At 44.0% G+C, this 24,717-nt stretch overlaps 1 protein-coding gene across 1 annotated transcript in view; it reads right to left on the minus strand.

Moving 5' to 3' along the window:
- BUB1B (BUB1 mitotic checkpoint serine/threonine kinase B) overlaps positions 1-10,295 on the minus strand; it is a 57,115-nt gene extending 46,820 nt beyond the window's left edge. The window contains exons 1-4 of the mRNA XM_059915585.1: positions 10,209-10,295; positions 7,743-7,889; positions 1,088-1,147; positions 559-703 (exon numbers count right to left, since the gene is read on the minus strand). Of these exons, the coding sequence (XP_059771568.1) occupies positions 559-703; positions 1,088-1,147; positions 7,743-7,889; positions 10,209-10,243 (387 nt within the window). The 5' untranslated portion in view covers positions 10,244-10,295. The remainder of the gene's footprint in view (positions 1-558; positions 704-1,087; positions 1,148-7,742; positions 7,890-10,208) is intronic.
- Positions 10,296-24,717: the final 14,422 nt, after the last annotated feature.

Consider the following 24,717-nt stretch of genomic DNA (forward strand, 5'->3'; position numbering starts at 1 on the left):
TAAGAAACCCTGGCCATAATTTTTACAAAGACATTTTCATAAAAGAATCCTCAAGAGTGTTCCTAAATGGACTACATGTCAAGTAAGATAGTACAAAGTGGTCAGGTCAATATTTTTAATTGTAGCAACATACTAGGTGAAAGAAACCCAAAGACAGATGAAAAATAAACATCACTTTTTTTTTATGGTAAAGATTCAAAAAATGGGAGAAAGGGATACCAGAATCACCTACAAAAGCTTTTCCCCAATCATACTACTGCCATGTGTTGGCTCCTACACATCCTCCCCCAGTACAGTTGCATGGCCCAATGATATTTAAAATCAATAAATAACCCACTCCTACAGAGAAATAGACAGGCTTTATGATCACTTTTAAAGGGATAAAAAAACCTTATAGTAAAATCCACCTCTAAAGTAGAAACAATTTAACAAATATTGAATATTTATTAAATGTTTAGAATCTACTGAACGGCTCAGTTTTTTGGTGTACAAGATACCTCTAGAGAAAACCTCTTGGTTTAATATTTTAAACTCAGATGGCACTTGAGAAAGACTTACCAGCTTAAGCCAGAGACTGAGAAATCGAGGATCATTATAATATCGTTTTTCTCCTTGTAGTGCTTCTACAGCTCTTTCTAATAATGTTGACATATTACTCTCCTTTCCGCCCTGTGGATAGTTCTGCTCTGTCCAGTTAATATACCTGAATGAGAAGACAGGAAAAGAATATTTTTCAAGTTTAACATTATCTTGCTCCAAGACCCATTCTGGACTTTTTAAAGCAGAAATATCTAATATACTGAAAATGTTTATTTAGAGGTCCTCAATGACATGCCCTAAACCTGTATACCTCAAACTTTTCCAAATATTGCTAACATGTACCTGTGGGAAATAATGGGGATGGTGATAGACAGGTATAGCTCAGTCACACCTCAGAAAGATATACTATGATTATTCTGCTTATCTGTGTCTGCAAAACACTACTCTCTACTCTAACACACTGTTCCACACACCCCAGTATGAGATGCATGGCCATAAGGACTCACCTGTTAAGTTTCTATGGCCCTTGTTAAATAAAAAGACTCACCTATCCCAAACATCCAGAGGGTCATTTCCAGCATAAAATCGAATTTCAGATTCAAATGCCCTGAAATTTAAACAGAAAATGTGAGCATAAGCAATAGTGATAAGAGCCAAATGAACAAGTATCACCTTCATTTTTCTTCACTATTAAGTGTTTAATATCAACCTAGATAACTGCACTGGAGTTTGAGGGTTTATTAAACAGAAAGAAAAAGAATAGAAACAATCAGGATTCTGCTGGATAATATAACAGGAGAGAGAAAATATACAGAAATTAGAGAAATTCCAAGACAACATATAGAAAAGAAGTATTACACAGCAGTTTAAATCTCTGGAACAAGACTCCCTAGGTTCCAATGCAGCTCCAGTAATCACTAGCTGAGTAACATTAGAAAAGCTATTTAAACTGCTTTCAGTTTCCTCATCTATAAAATGGGGATAATAATACTATCTATCTTGTTAGGTTGACTAGTCTTAAGTGTAGTGTTGAGACATAGTAAGTACTCAATAAATGACAGCTATTATTTTATATGTATCTCATAGTACTGAAGAAAAACTAAACACACACACATACAGATATATATAGAAATCAGAATCTTAAAGTTAAAGAAAAATTCCATGGGTAACATTAGTCAGAGAAGAATTAGACCATATATAAATTGGAGGAATGCTTCAGAGAAAGTGTGAAATATGACTTTGTAAAGAGCTGGGAAAGCAGAGGGCTAAGACTAAGTTAAGACTGACCAGTTAGAATAGAGGGGAAATATTGGGTAGTGAACCACAATTTAGATAAATGCTTAATCAATAAAAACTGTATAAGGGGTTATGTTTGACATAAAGAATAGTCCCTGACACAAAGGAATTTATGCCCTAATAAGAAAGACAATACATAAATGAAAAATTAATAATACAGAGCAGTATATTACAATTGCCAAGAATGGATAGTAAAGACTTTATGAAGTCGAAAGGAGGTATCATAGAAGCAATCTTAGAAGGTGGGACTCTGAAGGAACCATAAGATTTGAAAGAAAAAGGGAATTTTCCAAGAGAGAGGGAAATCAGTATTGAATAAAGTTGTCAAAATGGGAGAGTTAACCCAGAGGGAATTAAGCTATAACATAAAGTCAGTATTGGGAATAAATGGAGATATCTGGAGAGGTAAGAAGGGAATGCTTTAAATGTAAATTTAAAGAGTTTGGATTCTACCTGTTAAAGCCAATAGTGGTTCTTCAATTGGAGAGTATCTTGAATATGGTAAGCAAAGATTTCAAAAAGACTAATCAGGTAACACTGAGACAGGCTGGGACCTGGGACCCTTTGTTGCAGTGCTGGCACCTGGACAAAAGTCTCCTTGTGCAACAGAATACAAAGAAACTATAAGGGACTAAAAATAACTGTGTACATTTGCAGTTGGGGCAAATTATGAACAACAAGATCCAAAAAGACCAAAACCCCACCACTTCTGAGGTTTCAGGAACAAGAGCAGAGTACTGCTAATGATCCCTGCACACAGCACCACCAAGGGGGTGGGCAGATCACCCAAGTCACCCCTCTGGCCCAACCCTTGGACCCGGTCCTACCCTCACCCCATTTAAGAAACCAGCTCGCCCCAGCTCAGGGGAACCTGTTATTTGTTTTTGCTCCCTGCAGCACGAGTCCCAGTAAAGCCTTGCCTGAATTTCTGGTCTGGCCCCTTATCAATTTCTATTGATTAAAGAGTCCAAGAACCCTGGGTGGTAACAACACTATAAGAAAAGGAAAAATTAGAAAAGGGGACACAATTATGTACACTACTGATAAAAATCAGCAATCCTCCAAATTTATCTACGGATTCAATGCAATCTAACCCAAATCCCAGCAGTCTCTTTTCTAGAAACTGACAAGATGATTTTAAAATTTGGAAAGGCAAAGGACCAAGAATAGCCAAAACAATTTTGAAAAAGAACAAGAGTTGGAGAACTCACGCTACCTGACTTCTAGTCTTTACTATATAAAGCTAATCAAGACAATATATAATTGGTAAAAAGAAAGACAATTAGATCAATGGAACAGAACAGAGAGCTCAGAAATGATCCACACATATACAATCAAATGATTTTTGACAAGAGTCCCAAAGCAATTCAATGGGGAAAGAAAAAAAAAATCTCTTCAACAAATGGAGGCAGAACAACTAGATATTCACGTGGGGGTGGGGGTGGATGTGGAAGACCTTTTACTCCAACCTCACACCATACTCAAGGATAAATTTAAACATAAAAGCTAAAACAATAAAGTTAGAAGAAATCACAGGAGAATATCTTTGCACCTTTGGGGCAGGAAAAGATTTCCTAGAGAAGATTAAAAAAAGCACTAAAAGAAAGACACTAATTAATTAAACTTCATCAAAACTAAAAACTTCTGGACTTCCCTGGTGGCACAGTGGTTAAGAATCCACCTGCCAATGCAGGGGACATGGGTTCAAGCCCTGCTCTGGGAAGATCCCACTTGCTGCGGAGCAACAAAGCCCCTGCACCACAACTACTGAGCCTGTGCTCTAGAGCTCGCGAGCCACAACTACTGAGCCCGCATGCCTAGAGCCCGTGCTCTGCAACAAGGGAGGCCACTGCAATGAGAAGCCTGCGCACCACAACGCAGAGTAGTCCCCGCTCTCCGCAACTAGAGAAAGTCCGCGCACAGCAACAAAGACCAAATGCAGCCAAAAAAAAAAAAATAATAAAAAACTTCTGCTTGTCATATGGTATTGACACAAAAACAGAAATATAGATCAATGGAACAGGATAGAAAGCCCAGAGATAAACTCACGCACCTATGGTCAACTAATCTATGACAAAGGAGGCAAGGATATACAATGGAGAAAAGACAGTTTCTTCAATAAGTGGTGCTGGGAAAACTGGACAGCTACATGTAAAAGAATGAAAATAGAACACTCCCTAACACCATACACAAAAATAAACTCAAAATGGATTAGAGACCTAAATGTGAGACTGGACACTATAAAACTCTTAGAGGAAAACAGAGGAAGAACACTCTTTGACATAAATCACAGCAAGATCTTTTTTGATCCACCTCCTAGAGTAATGAAAATAAAAACAAAAATAAACAAATGGGACCTAAGGAAACTTAAAAGCTTCTGCAAAGCAAAGGAAACTACAAACAAGACGAAAAGACAACCCACAGAATGGGAGAAAATATTTGCAAATGAATCAACGGACAAAGGATTAGTCTCCAAAATATATAAACAGCACATGCAGCTCAATATTAAAAAAACAAACAACCCAATCAAAAAATGGGCAGAAGACCTAAATAGACACTTCTCCAAAGAAGATATACAGATGGCCAAGAAGCACATGAAAAGCTGCTCAACATCACTAATTATTAGAGAAATGCAAACCAAAACTACAATGAGGTATCACCTCACACCAGTTAGAATGGGCATCATCAGAAAATCTACAAACAACAAATTCTGGAGAGGGTGTGGAGAAAAGGGAACCCTCTTGCACTGTCGGTGGGAATGTAAATTGATACAGCCACTAAGGAGAACAGTATGGAGGTTCCTTAAAAAACTAAAAATAGAACTACCATATGACCCAGCAATCCCACTACTGGGCATATACCCAGAGAAAACCATAATTCAAAAAGACACATGCACCCCAATGTTCATTGCAGCACTATTTACAACAGTCAGGTCATGGAAGCAACCTAAATGCCCTTCGACAGACGAATGGATAAAGAAGACGTGGTACATACATACAATGGAATATTACTCAGCAATAAAAAGGAACAAAATTGGGTCATTCGTAGAGGTGTGGATGGATCTAGACACTGTCATACAGAGTGAAGTAAGTCAGAAAGAGAAAAACAAATATCGTATAGTAACACATATATGTAGAACCTAGAAAAATGGTACAGATGAACCGGTTTGCAAGGCAGAAATAGAGACACAGGTATAGAGAACAAACGTATGGACACCAAGGGGGGAAGTGATGGTGGGGGTGGTGGGGGTGGGATGAGATTGGGATGGACATGTATACACTAATATGTATAAAATGGATAACTAATAAGAACCTGCTGTATAAAAAAATAAATAAAATTCAAAAATAAAACAAAAACAAAAAACTTTTGCTTGTCAAAAAATACCACCAAGAAAATAGATAGCCATGGACTGGGAGAAAATATTTGTAACACATATATTTGATAAGGGATTTGTATACAGACCATATAAAGAACTCCTGCAATCCAATTTTAAGACTAGGCCAAATATCTAAACAAATGTACCACAAAAGAAGATACATAAAAGGCCAACAAGCAAGCAAAAAAGTGCTCACCATCATTAGTCACCTGGGAGATGGGAAGCAAAACCATAATGAGATACTATTATACACCCACCAGAATGGTTAAAATGAAAAAAAATGACCACATCAAATATGGGAGTGGATTTGGCGCAAATAGATTCTCATACATGGCTGATAGGAGTGTAAAATGTTACAACCTCCTTGGAAAACCAGCAGTTTCTTAAAAAATTAAACATACATTTATTCTATGACCTAGCAATTCTATTCCAAGAGAAATGAAAATCTATGTCCACAGAAAGCCTTATGCAAGAATGTCCATAGCAGCTTTATTCATAAAGCACATAATTGGAAAGAATCTACTTGTCCATCAACTGATGAATGGATAAACAAATGGAATACTACTCAGTAATAAAAAGGAAAAATCTACTGATACATGCAACATGAAAAAGGCTAAAAAACATACTGAAAGAACTGTAGGATTCCATTTATATAAAATTCTAGAATAAACAAAAGTAACCTATGGTGATAGAAATCTAATCACTGGTTGCTTCATGAGGGAGAGGAAGATTGATTGGGAAGGGGCATGAGAGAACTTTCTGAGGTAATAAAAATGTTCTGTGTCTTGAAATGTCTTAAAACTAACTAAAAATCTGAGCATTTCACTGCATGTAAATTATTCTTTACAAATAAAAATCACAGGGCTTCCCTGGTGGTGCAGTGGTTGAGAATCCGCCTGCCGGTGCAGGGGACACGGGTTCGAGCCCTGGTCTGGGAGGATCCCACATGCCGCGGAGCAACTGGGCCCGTGAGCCACAATTACTGAGCCTGCGCGTCTGGAGCCTGTGCTCCGCAACAAGAGAGGCCGCGATGGTGAGAGGCCCGCGCATCGCGATGAAGAGTGGCCCCCGCTCGCCACAACTAGAGAAAGCCCTCGCACAGAAACGAAGACCCAACACAGCCAAAAATAAATAAGTAAAATTAAAAAAAAAAAAAAAAATTAAAAAAATAAAAAATAAAAATCACAAATCCTTAGTAATTGACTAAATAAAATTAGAGTGAGAGGGCAGTGAGGTAAGATCATTCAGATGAGTTTTGGTACCATTAATCAAAATGGAGTAGAAAAAGGTAGGTCATTTATAAGAGAAGAGATTCAGTATTTAATACATTAGTGAAACATTTATCTAATTATATGTTACAGGTAGATAAAAAGACATTTATCGACAGAAGGCAAGTAAGAGATGTAAACAGTAGTTAAACAATCCTGGAAAATTTGAATATGGAGTGAGAACGGAGGACAAAGAACAGAGACTTAGGTAAAATGCAGTAGGAAGCCAACAAGAAAAAAGGAAGAGTAGTTAGTGAAGTGGAAAAACTAGTACAACGTCACAGAACCAAGAAGATTTAAGAATAGAACACCATCTGTGAAACAAAACCATAAAATTCAATGCTTTTAAAGATCCAAAGAGATGAACAAGGATATTCATCACATTCTATCAAAGTTATGATAATTTGGGGACTTCCCTGGCCATCCCGTGGTTAAGACTCCGCGCTTACACCGCAGGGGGTGTGGGGTGGATCCCTGGTCGGGGAACTAACATCCCACATGCTGCGTGGCGCGTCCAAAAAATTAACAAAATAAATAAAGTATGTATTAAAAAATTATGATAATTTGCCTATAATATCAGAATTTTGTCACGAGATTGAAGGTAGAAACTGATACTTTACTTTTCTGAAAAAAGTATATTTATCAAAACATTTGTCAGAGGAAAGCAAGTTCCATAGGTCCATTTGAATAATGTAGTGGTATTTTTCAGCTTTTCATTATCCTGAGTTTGTTAAATTCGGTTTCTCTGAGGTTTACATTTTCTTTGGAGACCACTATTTCATTTTGGCACATTCTCGAAAATACTTTCCTACAAAGTTAATAATTGAGTACACATAAAAGATAACAGATTCACTCTCCCTCAGTACTCAGAATCCAAAGAAGCAATTTCATTAACTGATTACTCTCAAAGAGTTCATTCTGTTTAGGGATCCAGAATGACATAATACTTTTGTGAAATACTGTAAAATGATACTTGCTTTACTTATCAGTTCCCCCTGTATGAGAAATATTTCTATTGATACAAGAGTTTGGCTGCTCCACAATGAAATGAAATCCTATAGCTCTTGTTCTTAAGTGCACTTGAGGAGATCTTTAGATAGCTGTTGTGTGATGAGAAAGCAGGAGGAGAACAGATTCTCATCCTACCAGCTTTTGAAGAGTAGTTTAGTACTCCTCATGCCATACTGCACGGGTCCACACCCACATTACCTACTAAACTGGGGATGAATGATGACAGGGTGAGCCCCAACCATTCTACATACCGTTTCTGTTGCTGAAGAGTGGTGTTACAGGCAGATTCTTGCTGTGCCAGTGCTCCCTGAAGTGTGGACATGATCCGCCCCTGCCTTAAAGGTTGGACATTTTCTTTACTCAGCTCCCATTCATCTCCCTCCAAGGACATGACTTCACTGCGAAGAGGGAAACAAAAGTAAATCTCATACCAACACTGAGTTATTATAACACTAGATTATTGTAAATGTTTTCAGAAAAGTGATCATCATCTTTGGGTCGAATATAGTGGGTTGGCACATTAGTAGTGTTATTATACTCCTAAGCTTCTGAGCCTTTCTGTGACCTGGTTTCCAAGTTTACGGCTGTAGTATTGCCTAATGGAAGAGAGAATATGGCTAGGGTATTGTGAACAATATTATAAGAAGAAAGTTTATGGCAGGAAGAAAAAAAGGGAAAAAAGTATTATAAATTTGGCAAAGTAGACAAAAAGCAGTTCGATGCTTACCACTGAATGCATCATCTAGTTTAATTTAAAATTAGCAACGTGTTTATCAGACTAACACCCCATGTTTCAACTGATGACTTAAAACTGAAGTTTATGTGTACGGGTAGCCAAGAGCAGAAGCAGACAAAAGTACAGTTTACTGGTCACAAAGGCTCCCCCAATTCTATCAATTCTATGGGGGGAATCCCCAAAAGTTTTCTGGAGGTAATCACCACAAAGGGTATGTACTCTGAACTTCAGAGCTCTGCAATGGTCGAAGAGAAGCTTACTTCTGGCTGAGGGACACTATTTCTGGGTTTAAAACAGATAGGCACTATTCTTCAAAACAAAGTGAAAGTTATGTGAGACCTCAGTCTAGATGAGAGCTGAAAACTTCCTTCAAGAAAGTAAACTGTAAGTGATTAATAATAATTTAGGTTGTAACTACTCATATCTTTTTAACTATTTTGTGTGAATCCTGTAAATGTAAGGGCCATGTCATTTATTTTTATTTTCTCATGCTCTAATATAGGATCTAACACTAGTAAGCACTGAATAAGTTCAACTCAATAATGAGTTCATCTAAATTTCTTCTCCTGCTCTTAAAATAGCAATTAAACTATCTCTATTAAATAGTATCCAAAACTGAGCTGGGATTGCTTCCTCTATCCCTCCTCCTCCTCTTCTTGCCTCCTCAAAGACCTGGTCCTTCCCTCATCTCAAATAAATGGCAATTTCATTTTTCCAGTTGCTCAAGTCAAAATTCTTAATGCTAACCTTGCCACTCCACTCACCCACCCCCCACCCCGCCAGTCACTCAGCAAGTCCTGTTGGTTCTACCTTCAAAACATATCCAGAAATTAATCTCTTCTCACCATCTCCATTGTTTCCAGCCTGGCTCAAGCCACCATCTTCTCTTGCCTGGAATATTTCAATAACCTCTAAACTGGTCTCCCTGCTTCCAGCCTTTTCTACCTTTAGTCTTTTCAACACTGCAGCCAAAGTGATCCCATTTAAACACATGTCAGATCATGTCTTTCCTCTGCTCAAAGCCTTCCAATAACTTTCAACTACAGAGTAAAAGCCAAGTCCTTACAATGCCTGCATCATCACCTTTTTTACTTCACTTCCTTTTACTCTCTGGTTCATTCTGCTCCAGCTACTGGCCCAGTGCGCCTCTCTCCCGCAACTCTCACCCTCCAGCCTTTGTACTTCCCCGCCCCCGCCCCAGATCTATGCAGGACTAGCTCTTGAGTTTCCTTCAAGTCTTGACCCAAATGACACCTTCTCAGTGAGGCTCTCTGTTCAAAACTATCGAAAATTGCACCCCCCAACTGTTTTATTTATTTATTTTTTTAGTACCGATCACCATCTAACTTTTAGTTTATTTATCTTGTTTATTGTCCGTTGCCCCTACCCTCATCCCACCCCAGAACTTAAGCTTCAGGAGGGTAGGAGTAAGAGCTTATATATGTATAAATAAGGAAGAGCAGCCAGCATGCAGACAAGGGCTTTTTAGATTTCTAACTATGCTACTAGCTTAATGCTAGCACCTACCATGTGCTGAGCACTTATTTGGAGGCAGTTACTTTACAGATACTCTGAATTCTCCCAGAACCCGGCATGGTAGCGTTAATAGCAGCGTTTTCCATATTAAGACGTGTCCAAGGTCTAAGAGCTAGCAAACGTCTGGGCTGAGGCACCAACACAGACCACACGACAAATTCCAAGCTCTTTGGACCCCTGGCGTCCCACAGCCTCCTTGGCTTTGAAGCTGGATGCGGCATGATTCTCAGGCGCGCTCACCCCGAGGTCGGTGCTAACCCGGCTCTGCGCCTTCACCTCCACCACTTGCGTCCGACGCCAGCAGGGAGGAGGATCCGGCCGGGCCTGCTCTTCTCCTGACCGTGCCGGTCCTCTCCTGGGCTACTCTGAGCGAAGCCTCTGTCACCTGCCAGGCACCCTCGGGGCTCGCAGGCCCAGCTCCCGGCCGCCCTTCTCCGGTACCTACCTCGGAGCACCCCTTTCCTTCTGCATCGCCGCCATCCTGCATTCCCGGCTCAGGACCTCGTCCTGCCGCGGGCCTTTCTTCAGGGCCGCAGACCGCCTGGGCCTCCTTCTGGAACCTGCCCTTCGAGGTACTGAAGCGACCGGAGGGCGATCCCGAAAAAACCACGCACCTGACTCCCTCGCGAACCAGGCAACTCAAGCCCTCACGCCCAGCCGCCAAGTTTCAAATTTAACGGTCCCGCGCCGACAACGTGCTACGCCCCTCCGCTCCTCCGCGCTCGCGCCTCCCACCCAAGGAATTCTGGGACTTGTAGTTTATCCCAGGTTTATCCATGCTGTCGCGGGGCATAGTGGGAGTGGTAGTTTTCGGAGGACTGTGGCTGTCCAGGTGCTGCAGATTTAGGCGGTGTAAATTCTCTCCAGGTGCTCTCTGCGTCCAGGCTCTAGAGCTAATCTTTGAGCCTAGCGAGGGACGTTTTGAGCACCAGGATTCTCTGATGTCATGAGCATAGTGAGATATCTTTGAGTGCTTGCGCTTGGCCTGACTCTTTTCTGGGGTGGCTGGCCTGGCTATGACCACCCCTCTGCCCCAAGTCTCACACATGTCCTGAGCTCTTAGGCGGCTGTGACCCAGCTGTTTCCTGCCCAACGCTTGAACTGTGAAAAGCCGGATTCTAGTTCTGTAAGAATCGTACCAAATGTGCAACCTTAGGCAAGCCGCATAATCTCTCTGACCTTCGATTTTCCTCGTCTATAATGCGGTGATATTGCGTTGCTTTCTCTGCTGCAAGTCCCAGACAGAAAATGCAGCTATTCCACAGCTCCCTAGGTTTTACCTCTTTTCCCCTTCAGCAGACCAGCCTCCACTGTTCTGATTTCCTAAGGAAGAAACTATGGTAGCCTCAGATGTGGCTGGGAAGCTGAACAAGCCCAGCTACACTGGAGTCCTGAAAGGCTCTCTGTAGCCCTTAATAGCTAAAGCACACCATGAATCTCTGAGGGAGGGGGTGTACTCCATCTTCTAATGCTGCTCTAACAAACTACCCTAAACTGAGCAGCTTAAAACATCACAAATTTATTACTTTGCAATTTGCTGAGTCAGAAATTAGACTCGAGTTTCACACTAAACAAGGTGTTGGCAGGACTTTGTTTCTGGAAGCCCTTCAGGAGAATTTGTTTCTTTTTTTTCCAGTTTTTAGAGACATTCATGGGTATTCCTTAGCTTGTGGCCCCCATCCTCCATCTTCAAAGCCAACAGCATAGCATCTCTCTGACCCAGTGCCTGTCATCACATCTCTTTCCCTGACCACAGTCAGGAAAATCTCTCTGCTTTGAAGGGCTCATGTAATTATATGAGGCCCATGCATATAAACTGTCTCAGGGTCCTGAACCTTAATCATATCTGCTAAGTTTCTTTTGTCATGTAAGTTGACATATTCACAGGTTCCGTGGATTAGGAATGCACGTCTTTGGGGGCCATCATTCTGCCTGCCACAGGGAGTGCTAAAATATGTTGGCATCTCTAAATTTATTTGACCATAAACCTTTTCATACATCTTTCAGAACAGATTTTGGGCTCTTTGTGTTTTAACAGTAGGTCCCAGGAGAAGAAAATTCATAACGGAATAAATCTTAATGGTGGAATTTCAGGTACAGTGGGAACTGGTAGCAGTTGGGGACTAGCAAGCCTCTCATTTTCACCCATTTATATGCAAAGCCATACCTAGGTGCATCAGTGGCTGTTAGAGGGATTTAGGTGTCAGAAAATCTATGATCTCTTGCTTGGTCTTCTGGAGATGTGTGTGTTCTTGATTATCAAAGGCTGATTTTCCCCAACTTTGCCTTCATGGGTTATGCAAAGTCCTACTTTAGCAGGCTAAACGCTACAAAGATGAAAACCTCTGGGTCTCCAGGGAACCCTTGGAGGAGCTGCTTGTTTACTGTTCAACCACGGGAGGAGAGAGGGACTATCTGGGGGTGGGAGGAAGGTCAAGAGAGACTGAATGAGGGTGTGTGTGTTCAGGGCCTGAAGGAGACCACATCTGGCAAAGCAGCATCACCAAGCTGGCCTTTACCCCAGCAACAGATCAGCCAATCAGAGCAGCAGCTGAGTCTTTTATTTACCAGTGATGAGGTAGAAGAACCAATGAGAAGGAGGCATAATAATCCAAACCATCTTGTGTTGCCAGGAGGAAGGGAGGTGAAGGGTGAAAAGATGCATTAGCCCCAAGGCTGGAGGCTACTGGCTGCTGCCTAGTTGCATCTCACAGTAGCTGTTATTACAGGGTATTAGGGAATCTCCTAGGAGCTGGGTCTCTCCAGTTACATGGAAACTCCTTTCTGAACTCTGTTTTTGCTTTTCTGCAGAACCACCCTACTTTTCATGGGTCTTCCCAAATCATTGGAAATTGCCTGACCCAGAATTTCCACACTGATATGTGTAAAAAATATACATACTGAACAAGAAGATACCAGTTATCAACTTTTCTGCATCTGGCAGAAAAGGACCAAAAGGTCAGAATGGACCACAAGCTGAGAACAGAAGCAGTCATATGGCAGGGCTGTTAAGATACAAGTTAAGATGTAGAGCTAAATAAGCTATGTTGCTAATAAGAAGTACAAAATTAGGCTGTTTTGCCCTGGAATTAGCCCGACCAGAGTTTTGTGCTCCAGGAAGGTCTTGGAGAATCTAGAGTATTCCCAAATATTCATCATTGTGCTCAATTTGCACATGAGCTGATTCAACCTCAAGGAAGTAAAGTGTCGATGAGAGTCAGCTATTAAGGAAGAACAGAGTAGGATCTGAATGCTGCCAGCTTCTTACTTCAAGCCCAGTACTCTGGGCGCCACAAACCTAAGCTCTAAATTAAGGGATTCAACCTTAATTTATGTTTAATTCATTCAACCCAAGTTTATGTTTAATAAACGTCAGCTTCTTGGTGCCAAATTCTGGGGGAGGAAACCAGCATCATACGGAGTGGGAGCCTCCACTTACCCTAACATGTTAGATATTTCCAAAAAACTATGGGTGGGGCCCCTGGCAGGCAATTTTGTGTGCTTTTGAGGAAGAAGAACGGTGGAACCGCAGACTTGGGGAGAACTGGAATGGGGAGGGCCACTTAATATCTGTCTTGAGCAGCGACCCTTCCTTGGCCTGGCCCCTAGGACCCCTGGTCTTGTAGAGAGAGGGCTGGTAGGCAGAGGCTGTAGAAGTTGGTACTGTGTGATGCTGGGCTCCACCAGCACTGTCTTCGTGCCCAGGTGCCAAGGGTACGGCTCAGCTCCAGCATCTCAAGTTCTGGCCATTCTGAGAGCACTGGGAGGCCACTCCTGGACCCAGACATCAGCACCCTCACAGCAGGATGCAGCAGAGGGGAGATACCCTCCAGTGGCCTCAGAGGTAGAGGCCATCAGCCAGGAAGCTAGAGCAGGAAAGGAAGAGCATGGCAGAGACTGGGTGGTGACAGTGGGGAATGGACTGGTTTGTGAGCACCAGAGCTCTGGAAAACACCCAGATGACCTGGGGGAGGCTTTGAAAGGGAGGCTGATTCAGGGCTGCATGTATAGTTGTTCAAATTATGCCACACCCAAGAGTGCCCCGCCAGAGGCATGAAATGGAGACACTTTTTCCTGCTTCATTCACTCAGAGTAGGCACTTTAAAAAATTCATCTGCCCAGAGGGGCCTCCTTTTCCTAATTCACACAAAGCACTGTGTGTGCTAACCATGACCCTGGGCCTGGAGATCCTGTGGAAGAGCCAGTGGAATTTTCATTACTCATGTTCATGTGGCTCCATAACATTGAGGCTTGAGGAATGAGTTACGTGCTGGTCTGTCCTTATTCGAGGAGGTATTGATGCCACGACAGGGAGACAACAACTGGGATGGCACTTGGCAGAGCCAACCAATATGGGAAACTGACAGGAAGATGGAGTGTGTAGGCGTGGGTACCCCACCTCCCATTGCTTGTCCACCTGGCAAGCTTCCTGCCTCCCTCTCTCAGACGTTGCCTCCTGGGGCCTGGTGCAGACCGTGGAAAGTTTGCTTCTGACATTCTGAGGGGCCCAGCTGTGGGAGACATTCTGCGGATCTGGGCTATGTGCTGCTTTTCCAAGAAATGGTCAGAGGTCAGAGGCCCCCAGGCTGAGACAGGGTGAGATGAGTGGAAACAACTTAGTTTGGCTGAAAGTGGGAGCCAAGCATGGAAATGTTTGGACTGTACAGTGAGAAGTGGCCATGGCTAGATGTGAGGTGATTCAGAGAATTAAGTGAGGTGACAAACTATCTGGCCTCTGCCCCCACCTCCACCTTTTCCCCTGAAGGCTGTCCTTTTTTGGTCCTTGCTTGGAGATGTGGGTCCTCTCAGGACCGGTCAACATTCTTCCTTTCTTAAAACAATTCTGAGACTGAGGGCCAGTGGGAAACCTGAATTTGGGCCACTTCTAGAGGAACGTTAGAGGAACTCTTCACATTTCAGAATCCCAGGCTCACTCCTGGGCTTGAACATGCCAGTGATAAGAAACCCAGGCTCTTGAGCCAGATCAAAAACCACACAAGCTTCCTTGCTCCACAGAGGTCTTCAGGACGTGTTGCCTCTGGGAAGTTTCAATGTCTTTCTTGCAACACAGGCTCCCAAACTGAAGGAGGGAGAAGAGAATCCAGGGACAGGCAGAGTTAGAAAAACATCATCTCTTAACAGCTAAAGACAAAAGTGACAGCTAAAGACAATCTGATCCTGTTTCTGATTTTCTAACCAGCCCCTTTGTAAGGAGTTAGAGAAGGCAGTGGGCATGCCAAGAAAAGTGGCAGGGACGTTTGCCAGCTATGGTCCTTGTGATTTCACCAGGGGAGCTGTGATATTCGAAAGGCTGGCTTCTGCCAATTGGGAGACGTGTGTCTGGAACAGACAGATCCTGGGCATATACTACCTATGGCGACTGTCATGGGGAGGACCCTGCCTCACAGTCAGGTATGAGAGAGGCTCAGGCCTCCCATCTGTGGGCGGCAGTTTCTTCCGTAACTGCCAACAGATATTGGACCTGCTGGCTCCTCCGAGCAGCCAAAGGCTCTGCGTTCCTGTGTGTCCCTCATTGGAGTGTAAGAGCCATGAGGCAGGGTGTGGCAGTTCTGGCTCTTCATTGAATTCCCAGGACCTGGCCCAAGGCAGGTGCTCAATCAACACTGGTTAACTGACTGACTGACAGAAGCGAACAAACGAGAAGAGCTTTTTTTTGTTTGTATGTTTGTTTGTTTTAACATCTTTATTGGAGTATAATTGCTTTACAATGGTGTGTTAGTTTCTGCTGTATAACAAGGTGAATCAGCTATACATATACATATATCCCCATATCTCCTCCCTCTTGCGTCTCCCTCCCACCCTCCGTATCCCACCCCTCTAGGTGGTCACAAAGCACCGAGCTGATCTCCCTGTGCTATGCGGCTGCTTCCCACTAGCTTTCTATTTTACATTTGGTGGCGTATATATGTCCATGCCACTCTCTCACTTCCTCTCAGCTTACCCTTCCCCCTCCCCGCGTCCTCAAGTCCATTCTCTACTTCTGCGGCATGACCTCGGTAGACCGAGTACTCCAGGATGTCCTTCATTCACTCAACAAACACTTTATAAATATTTCCTGTCAGGTGCTGTACCTGACAGGTATAGACACATTTTCATATAAATATGAAAAATAGCACAAGTCCTATGCTTGAAAAAACAATCTATAACATGGCAGCTTATGAGCTAAAACCCGGCGTGTGCCTAGAGTTAGGGGAACTCAAAAGAGGATGCAGTTCCTTCCTCTGCTTGGGGGCTGGGAGAAGGGGAGGTCAGAAAGAACTCCCCGAGAGGGGTGTTGGAAAATGAGTAGGAGATACTGGAAGGAGAGGAAGTGCCTTCTAGGCAGAAGGAACAGCACAGCTAACGTGCCTCCCTAAGAAAGAGAGAGCGTGGGGGTGTCTGGGGGGCCCACAGGTAGTCATAATGGCACGAGCTTAGGAGGGGTGTGCGGACCTGGCTGAGGATGCCCCCACTCACTGCACCTGGCAAACGGCAAGGTTGGAGGGCAAACCCAGCCCTTTCTGCTCCAGTCTAGGGCAGGCGTCCAGCTGCAGTCTGGAAGCTGGATCTCTTCCATAGAGCTCTCAGGTTTCCCACTTACTGAGCCGCCTATTCCTCCCGGCTCTGGGAAGGGCCTGAGGATCCCTCTCCCCCATCCCAGGTGAGAAGGGGGCAGGGCAGGGCACAGAATGGGCACCTCGCCCACCTGGATGCATTCCCTTCCTCACCTCAGACAGCTCAGACGGGCCTTTCGGATGCCCACCTGTTGTCATTTATTTGCTTTATCTCGACTAGGCCGCTGAAGCTGCCAGGACCAGGGGGGACTGCCCCAGCTGGTCTGACTGGTTGGGCTGCAGTCGCAGCTCTGTCTCTTGCAGAGAGCTTCTGTGTCTCCCCTGCTCCCCTCCTCTGCTCCGCCCCCCCAGCTCTGCCGTGTTCCCATTGGCTGGGGTGGCTCCTCCAGGGCCAGCGCTCCTCAGCTGGTACCCTCCACCCCTTGGGGATGTGGTGAAAAGCACTGCGATGTTTTAACTTCTGCATCTTTCCTTGCCTCCTGGACCCATCTGTAGACTGAGGTAGGCCGCAGTCAGGCAAACTGTCCACAGTGCAAGAAACACTCCCCTCCAGGGGTTTGTACCCTGAGGTGGTTCTGCTCCTCAGAGGGCATCTGGAGGGTGAGGGTAGCTCTGACTGCCTTGGAGACCAAGGAGCACTGTGTGGGCATTTAATGGGGATGGGGCAGGGATGCCCTGTAAAGCAGGGGACAACCCAACAGAACAATGGATTGTCCCCCCCAAAAGGCAGTAACTTCCCTTGTTGGGAGACACCGCATCGGGGCCCACCTTATTCACAGGGTGCAGTTTGTGTAATCTCTGCAGCAGGGCTCGTCACACTTCATAGCGCATGAATCACCTGCGGATCTTGTTACAATGCAGATCCTGACTCAGTAGGCCTGGGTCGGGGCCTGAGAATCTGTATTTCATATGAGCTCCCAGGTGTTTTTCACGCTGCTGGTACAAGACCACACTTTTCAAAGCAAGGCTTTACAGCACAGATGTGCATGTCTTTTCTTTTAAGGGGGGCATTTTATCTGCAGAATTTGTTGAACTGGATATTGCCAAATGTTTGTTTAGATTAGTGGTTTTCAACGGGGAGTGATTTTTGCCTCCTCCCTGAGGGGACATTTTTGACTGTCACAACCAGAGGAGCGGGGGCACAGGTGCTATGGCATCTAGTGGGTGGAGGCCAGGTATACTGCTGAACATCCAACAGTGGACAGGACAGTTCTGCACAGCAAAGAATGATCCAGCCCAAAATGTCAGTATTGCCAAGGCTGAGAAACCCTGGCTTAGATAAAATGTTAAAACAATGGGAAATATATTTGTGGGTGATCTGACTTCATAGCAAGTTGGTGACTCCAGCCACGATCTGTGAATACGTGTCATCCACTGAGTCTGGGGCCCCTCTGAGCATAAGCACATCCAGCCAGTTGGAAATCAGAAGCACTGGGTTGTGGTCCTGGTGAGTAAACTCTGGTAGTAGGTGTAATAATTCATCAGCCTTGGAGAGCCAATTTTTATTTTTTTAAATAAATTTATTTATTTTATTATTTATTTTTATTTTTGGCTGCGTTGGGTCTTCATTGCTGCGTGCGGGCTTTCTCTGGTTGCAGTGAGCGGGGACTACTCTTCATTGCAGTGCGTGGGCTTCTCACTGCGGTGGCTTCTCTTGTTGCGGAGCACGGTCTCTAGGCGCGTGGGCTTCAGTAGTTGTGGCTCGCGGGCTCAGTAGTTGTGGCGCCCGGGCTTAGTTGCTCCGTGGCATGTGGGATCTTCCCGGACCAGGGCTTGAACTCCTGTCCCCTGCATTGGCAGGCAGATTCTTAACCACTGCGCCACCAGGGAAGCCCTGGAGAGCAAATTTTAAAAAAATCTATGGAGGGTAGTGGGTGGTGGGGAGAGGGATAGGATGAAGGAGGAGCACATATGTAGAGGTAGCTGTGGTCCATATTTTAGTTCTAGCACTGGGTGTTCATGGGTGTTTTTTATATTATTTTGAAATAAACAATTTATTAAACAGAAATAAACACAAAGGTGGGCCACGCCCGGATCGGTGAAGAAAGAGAGCTATAGACAAAGGATTGTGATTAATCCAATGTACCTGGGGTTAAAAAAAAAAAGGTGAACTTGCAGGGTCAGTGACTAATAATAAAGTGATACCATTATATTCATGGCAAAAATATCTGCAAGGGGGAGAGAATGTGACAGGTTAAGCAAAAAGACAAAAGTAGACACCCTGGGAAGATGCCGCTTGCCTTGGATCTGACTCTTTCCCTGCACTGGCAGAGCGGAGGGGGGTCTGGAAGGCGCGGGAGACAGACTCTTTCCTCTTCTGCTCAGTTTTAGCCATGCAAGGACTGTCCCATGGGGTATCACAGTGGAAGGTCAATGCTTCTAGGCCACATCCTGACAACCTGCTGCCCAGAGGTGCCTTCCATCAGGTGCCCTGGTCTGCCCTCCGGGAGCAAGGTATCCGCCCCTGCCCCAACCCGACTCTGAGATCCACAGCCTGGCTGGTCATGCTCAGCTATTCTGCTAGACAGACATAGGCAGCTGATGGTGTTTTCTCTGGCAACTTTCTGTGCCCCACAATTCCCCAGTGTCTTTATGTCCCCTGTGTTCCAGTTACCCAGACTCCTAGCTTCCTTTCTATTTCTTGCAGAATCTCAATTAGTCCCAGAATACACAATTCACCTTGCTTCAGACTTTCTTTCCTATCCACGTCAATACTGACCTCTCCTTTGCCCCCTCCCTCCAGACACCTCTCTCTGAGGCCCGCTGTTTATAAACACCAGAGAATTTTCCTCAGTGATGCTGATGGATTTTTTATTATGATAACCTCCCCATGTGGTTGTATGCACATTTTAACAGGAGATATCTGAATAGCTAACACCTCAATCCAAAGAAACAACTCCAGAAGTGGGAGTTCTTTGGTCTGTGATGGGAATTAAAAATCACCGAGTGTCAGAATGAGAAGAGGTCTTGGAGATCTTCTAGTGCAACTCTCTCAATTGATGGACGAGGGAACCAAGGTTCAGAGAAGTTATTTGCTAGAAGGTCACACAGTATAATGGGGGCAAAAGTGAGAGCACAACCCAACTCGCATTCCTTTATTCAGTCACTCGCTTAGTCACTCAGTCAGCAAATCCTTATTGAGCATTTGCTACTACATGCCAGGCACCAACTGCGCGATGGGGTCACAAATAAGATGCGATCCTTGTCCCAAGTCACGCCGAGCCTAGCAGGTGACGACAGCCTAGGGGGAAAGAAAATTGCAATACAGTGGGGTCAATGATTCAGCAGAAGTATCATATTCAGCTTGGACACCTGGAGGAGGGAGAGAGTAATTCTGAGGAAGACTTGGCAGGGCAATCTTCTGACCTTGTCTAGGGTTTCTCTCCATAACTCTCACCAAAGGGGGGACCTGGACAACAGAGAGAAACTTGGAGCTACTCCACGGTGACCAGAGAAATGATTGTCTAAAATAATAGTAGTGATGTGTAGTGAAAGGGGCACTTTTAATAATTATGCTTGGGTAGCAGTTGTATATTATGTGTTGAGATTGTCCTAGGCAAACCTGGACACAAGGCCTTCCTAACTCTGGGGTGGTACCCATTGGACCCCACTCCTGCCGGCCCTCCGTCATGCTGGGGAATTGCAGTCTAGGATAACTTCTACCGTTCTCAGCAGCCAAGTGATTCTGCTTCTTGAGATTGAATCACCAGGCACACAGTCCTCCCTACTGGCCTCTGAGGATGGCCAAAAAGCTGATAAACCAATCCTTCTCGCCCCTCACCTTCCACCCCAGGCAGAGTATTTGCCTCTCTTCTCTTTGTCCCTCATACCTTGCCGAGGGGGTACAGGGATGATTCTATGAGGACTGTAGAGATGTCCTTGTTCAGGATCTCAGCTCCAGGGAAAGGGAAGCACCGTGGGCTCTTCCAGAGAACACTGGGCCTGGGTTTGAGCCTGGTGTTTTCATACCTTAAAGGGAAGGTGTTTGGATCCTCTACAGCTTTGCTAATCAAAGTGTGGTTTACATTGTAATTAGATCTCCAGGTGATTCAGTAAGGTTTGAGCACACTGTCCTAGGCATTCAGCATAACACTCTGTAAATGTTGGCTTGAGCCAGGAAGTGGGTATACAGTATGGATGGTTAGAGGCAATGCATTTTTGAAATGACATGCTTTGTGAGTCTGTTTTACTGTCCCCATTAAACCGTAAGCTCTTCAGGGTAGGGATTATGTAGATTTCACACATTCTTCCCCAGCTCGTATTCCATTGCCATTGCCCAGGAAGGACAGAGCCTGGTGTGTTGCCTTGGGAACCTGTTTGTTTCCAGTCACCTCCTCTTCTGCCTCTGATGAGTAGATGCCAGCAGAGGAGGAGAGAGATCAGGTGATACGGAGGGTTAGCAGCCACCAGCGGTAGGGGGACCTCGGCACAGAAAGAGTGTTTATGATAATAACTTATGGCAATGGTAGCTCTTTCTCCTCCCCTTCCTAGCCCCTGTCCATCAGCTGCCTTCTCCTCGTGCACCTTCCAGCCCTCCTGGCTGCATGGTCAAGTCCTCAGGGACACCTGGAGCCCCTTATTACACATTCTACATCAGCTGTGAATTTTTAGTAGTGGAAAGGGCCATGATAAGGCATCTGGTGCCTGGTTTTGTTACTGCTCACGACAAGCTGCAGTGTTTGGGCAATGCCCTTTCAGAGGTCTCGGGCCTTAGGCTCAAGCCAGGGAAGGGTGAGCATATCCCAGATCTGGCACTCCATGGATAGCCATCAATCGTCTTTAAACAATCGTCTTTTTAAATAAATTAAAATAATTTTTATATTTACCCACATATTTACCATTTCCAGTGCTCTTCATTCCTTTTGGTAGATCTAAGCTTCCCACTCGTACCATTTCTTTTCAGCCTGAAGAACTTCCTTTAGTATTTCTTGGAGTGCAGGTCTGCTGGCAAGGACTTCTCTCAGCTGCTGCTTATCTGAAAATGTCTTTATTTCTTTTTCACTTTTAGAAGCGATTTTTCTTGTGTTTCTAAAAGTGAAAAAGAAATAATTCTAGATTTTCTATTTTTTTTTTTCCAATATGTCATTCCACTGTCTCTTGGCTTGCATTATTTCTAAAGAGAAGTTAGTCATCATTCTTATCATTATAATCTTCCTTTTTTTCTCTAGCTGGTTTTTATCTTTGGTTTTCAACAATTTGACTATGACGTTCCTAATGTGTATTTTATCCTACTTGGGATTTGATGAGCTTTTTGAATCTGTAGGCTGCTGCTTTTCATCAAATTTGTAATTTTGGGGCTATTATTTCTTTTTCTTTTTTTAAAAAAATAAAGTTATTTATTTATTTTTGGCTGTGTTGGGTCTTTGCTGCCGTGTGGGCTTTCTCTAGTTGCAGCAAGTGGGGGCTACTCTTCGTTGCAGTGTGCAGGCTTCTCATTGTGGTGGCTTCTCTTGTTGCGGAGCATGGGCTCTAGGCACACGGGCTTCAGTAGTTATGGCATGTAGGCTCAGTAGATGTGGCTCGTGGGCTCTAGAGTGCAGGCTCAGTAGTTGTGGCACACAGGCTTAGTTGCTCTGTGGCATGTGGGATCTTCCCGGACCAGGGCTTGAACCCATGTCCCCTGCATTGGCAGGCAGATTCTTAACCACTGTGCCACCAGTGAAGTCCCTGGCTATTATGTCTTCAGAAATATTGTTGAAACTATTTGTCCTCCTCTCTTTTCTGGGACACCAATTACAGATGTTAGAGTACTAGATATTATCCTATAGGTCATTGATACTCTGTTCACTAATTTTTTCTCCCTTTGTTTCAATTTAGATTAATTTTGATAATTTCACCTTCAGGTTTGTTGATATTTTGTTCTCTAGTGTCCAATATGCTATTAAGCCAATCCAATGAATTTTTTTAAAATTTATTTTTGTAATTTTTATTTTTGGCTGCATTGGGTCTTTGTTGCTGTGCACGGGCTTTCTCTGGTTGCAGTGAGAGGGGGCTACACTTCGTTGCGCTGTGCGGGCTTCTCATTGCAGTGGCTTCTCTTGTTGTGGAGCACGGACTCTAGGCGCACGGGCTTCAGTAGTTGTGGCACGTGAGCTCTAGAGCTCAGGCTCAGTAGTTGCGGCGCACAGAGCTTAGTTGCTCTGCGGCATGTGGGATCTTCCCAGACCAGGGATCGAACCCGTGTCCCCTGCATTGTCAGGCAGATTCTTAACCACTGCGCCACCAGGGAAGCCCCCAATTCAATGAATTTTTGATATCATATATCATATTTTTCAGTTCTAGAACTTCTGTTATTTTTTTAAAATTAATTAATTAATTAATTTATTTTTGGCTGTGTTGGGTCTTCGTTTCTGTGCGAGGGCTTTCTCTAGTTGTGGCAAGCGGGGGCCACTCTTCATCGCGGTGCGCGGGCCTCTCACTATCATGGCCTCTCTTGTTGCAGAGCACAGGCTCCAGATGCGCAGGCTCAGTAGTTGTGGCTCACGGGCCTAGTTGCTCTGCGGCATGTGGGATCTTCCCAGACCAGGGCTCAAACCTGTGTCCCCTGCATTAGCAGGCAGAGTCTCAACCACTGCGCCACCAGGGAAGCCCTACATTTCTCTCTTGAAATAACCCTTCTATCCACCCATTACAGTCATCTTTTCCTGTGAACACTTTCACATATTTATAATAATTGTTTTAAAGCTCTTATCTGCTAACTCCAATAACTGGATCATCTGTGGATCTGCTTCTCTTGATTATGTGTCACATGTTTCTGCTTCTTTAATCACTTCATGTTTTTTTAAAATATAGTATTCCAGAAATTTTGTATAAAAGAACACTACAGGTTAATATATATATATGTGTGTGTGTGTGTGTGTGTATTTCTCAGAAAGTGCAATACTCTTCTTCTGTCTAGTGTTTGGGCTGAGAATCAGACCATTCAGATTTCTTCTAGGGTAGAATTGAGCTGGGGTTGAACTGCTTTTTAATTATATTGCATTCTAATTAGTTCTGATTAGCCCAGCCCCCAAACTTCTGCCTCATTTTTATGTGTTAGTATTTGAGGTGAGAGTGGGAAGGCTACAGTTTCAGATATTTTTGAATCATCTTTGGACTCAACTCTGGCAGGACCCTGGAATCTAAGCACTGTGAAAATGTGCAGGGCTATGCTATTTTCTCCAGTGCCTCATCTGCTGCCACTTTTGTGGCAAAATTCAGGAGGGGTGTGTGTGTGGGGGGGCGTGTTTGTGGAGAATTACTAGGCCAATGATCTGGTTTTACATTGGGGCTCTTCCAGATTCCAATATGTCATGCCAGCCCACGATACAGCTCAGCTGATTTCTTCTCATCCCTACAAAGTCTCTGTCTATGGCTTGCTCCTCCACATGATTGTAGCCAAACTGGGTACACCCCCAGGTAAGTGAGCTACTGTGACTTTCTGCACATTTGTGAAAGACTTGTTTCCTCCTGGAATTCAATTCATTAAGGTTTCCATGCATCCCCTGCTTTTTACTAGCCCAGTAGAAAAGTATGATTTTAATTTTGTCTGTGTTTTCTTGTTGGGACCATGGTAAGCAAAAGCTTTCCATATCTTTCTACATCCTAACTGGAAGTGGAACTCTCCTAGATGTTAGAGAAACAGCAAGAAGATCAACATGACTGGAACAGAATGAAAGAGTAGAGGAGGAGGAGAGGAAGTCTGAGAGGTAACCAGGAGTCAGTCTGTGCTCAACTTTGTAGGCCATTGGAAAGACTGGCTTTTACCCTGAGTGAGTTGGGAAGCAATTGGATGGTTTTGAGCAGAGCATGACACAATCTGGTATGGGTTTTGACAGGATCCACTCTGGATGCTGGGATGAGAACAGACTATAAAGGGCAAGAGAAGCACTAGGGAGGCTAGTTATTGCAACAGTTCATGCAAAGGATATTGGTGGCTTGGAATAGTGGTAAGATGGTGAGAAGTGTTAAAATCTAGATACATTTTGAAGGCAGAGCCAACAGGGTTTACTGACAGATTACATGTGAAGTAAGAGGAGCTGATGACTCCAGAGTGTTAGCCTGAGTGACCAGAAGGATGAAGTTGCTGGTTGCCATGGGGAAGTTTGAAGAAGAGTAGGTTTGTTGGAAGTATCTCTAGCCATCTAAGTACAGATGTTGAGGAGGCCCTTGATCTGCAGTTCAGGGAAGAGAAAAGGGCTGGGTTTATACACTTTTTTTTTTCATAAGTGAGTGTGTGAATGCAATAAATCCCATCAGTCTGGTTTAACATATTAGTAGCTAACATTTATTGTTTACTCTGCCAGGCATTGTACTATGGTCTTACAAATGTTAACTTATTCAGTCCTCACAACAACCCTAAGAGTTAAGTTCTATTATTATTATCCACGAAAGGGAGGT

This window comes from Balaenoptera ricei, chromosome 2, assembly GCF_028023285.1.
Source record: "Balaenoptera ricei isolate mBalRic1 chromosome 2, mBalRic1.hap2, whole genome shotgun sequence".
NCBI classification, from domain to species: Eukaryota; Metazoa; Chordata; class Mammalia; order Artiodactyla; family Balaenopteridae; genus Balaenoptera; species Balaenoptera ricei.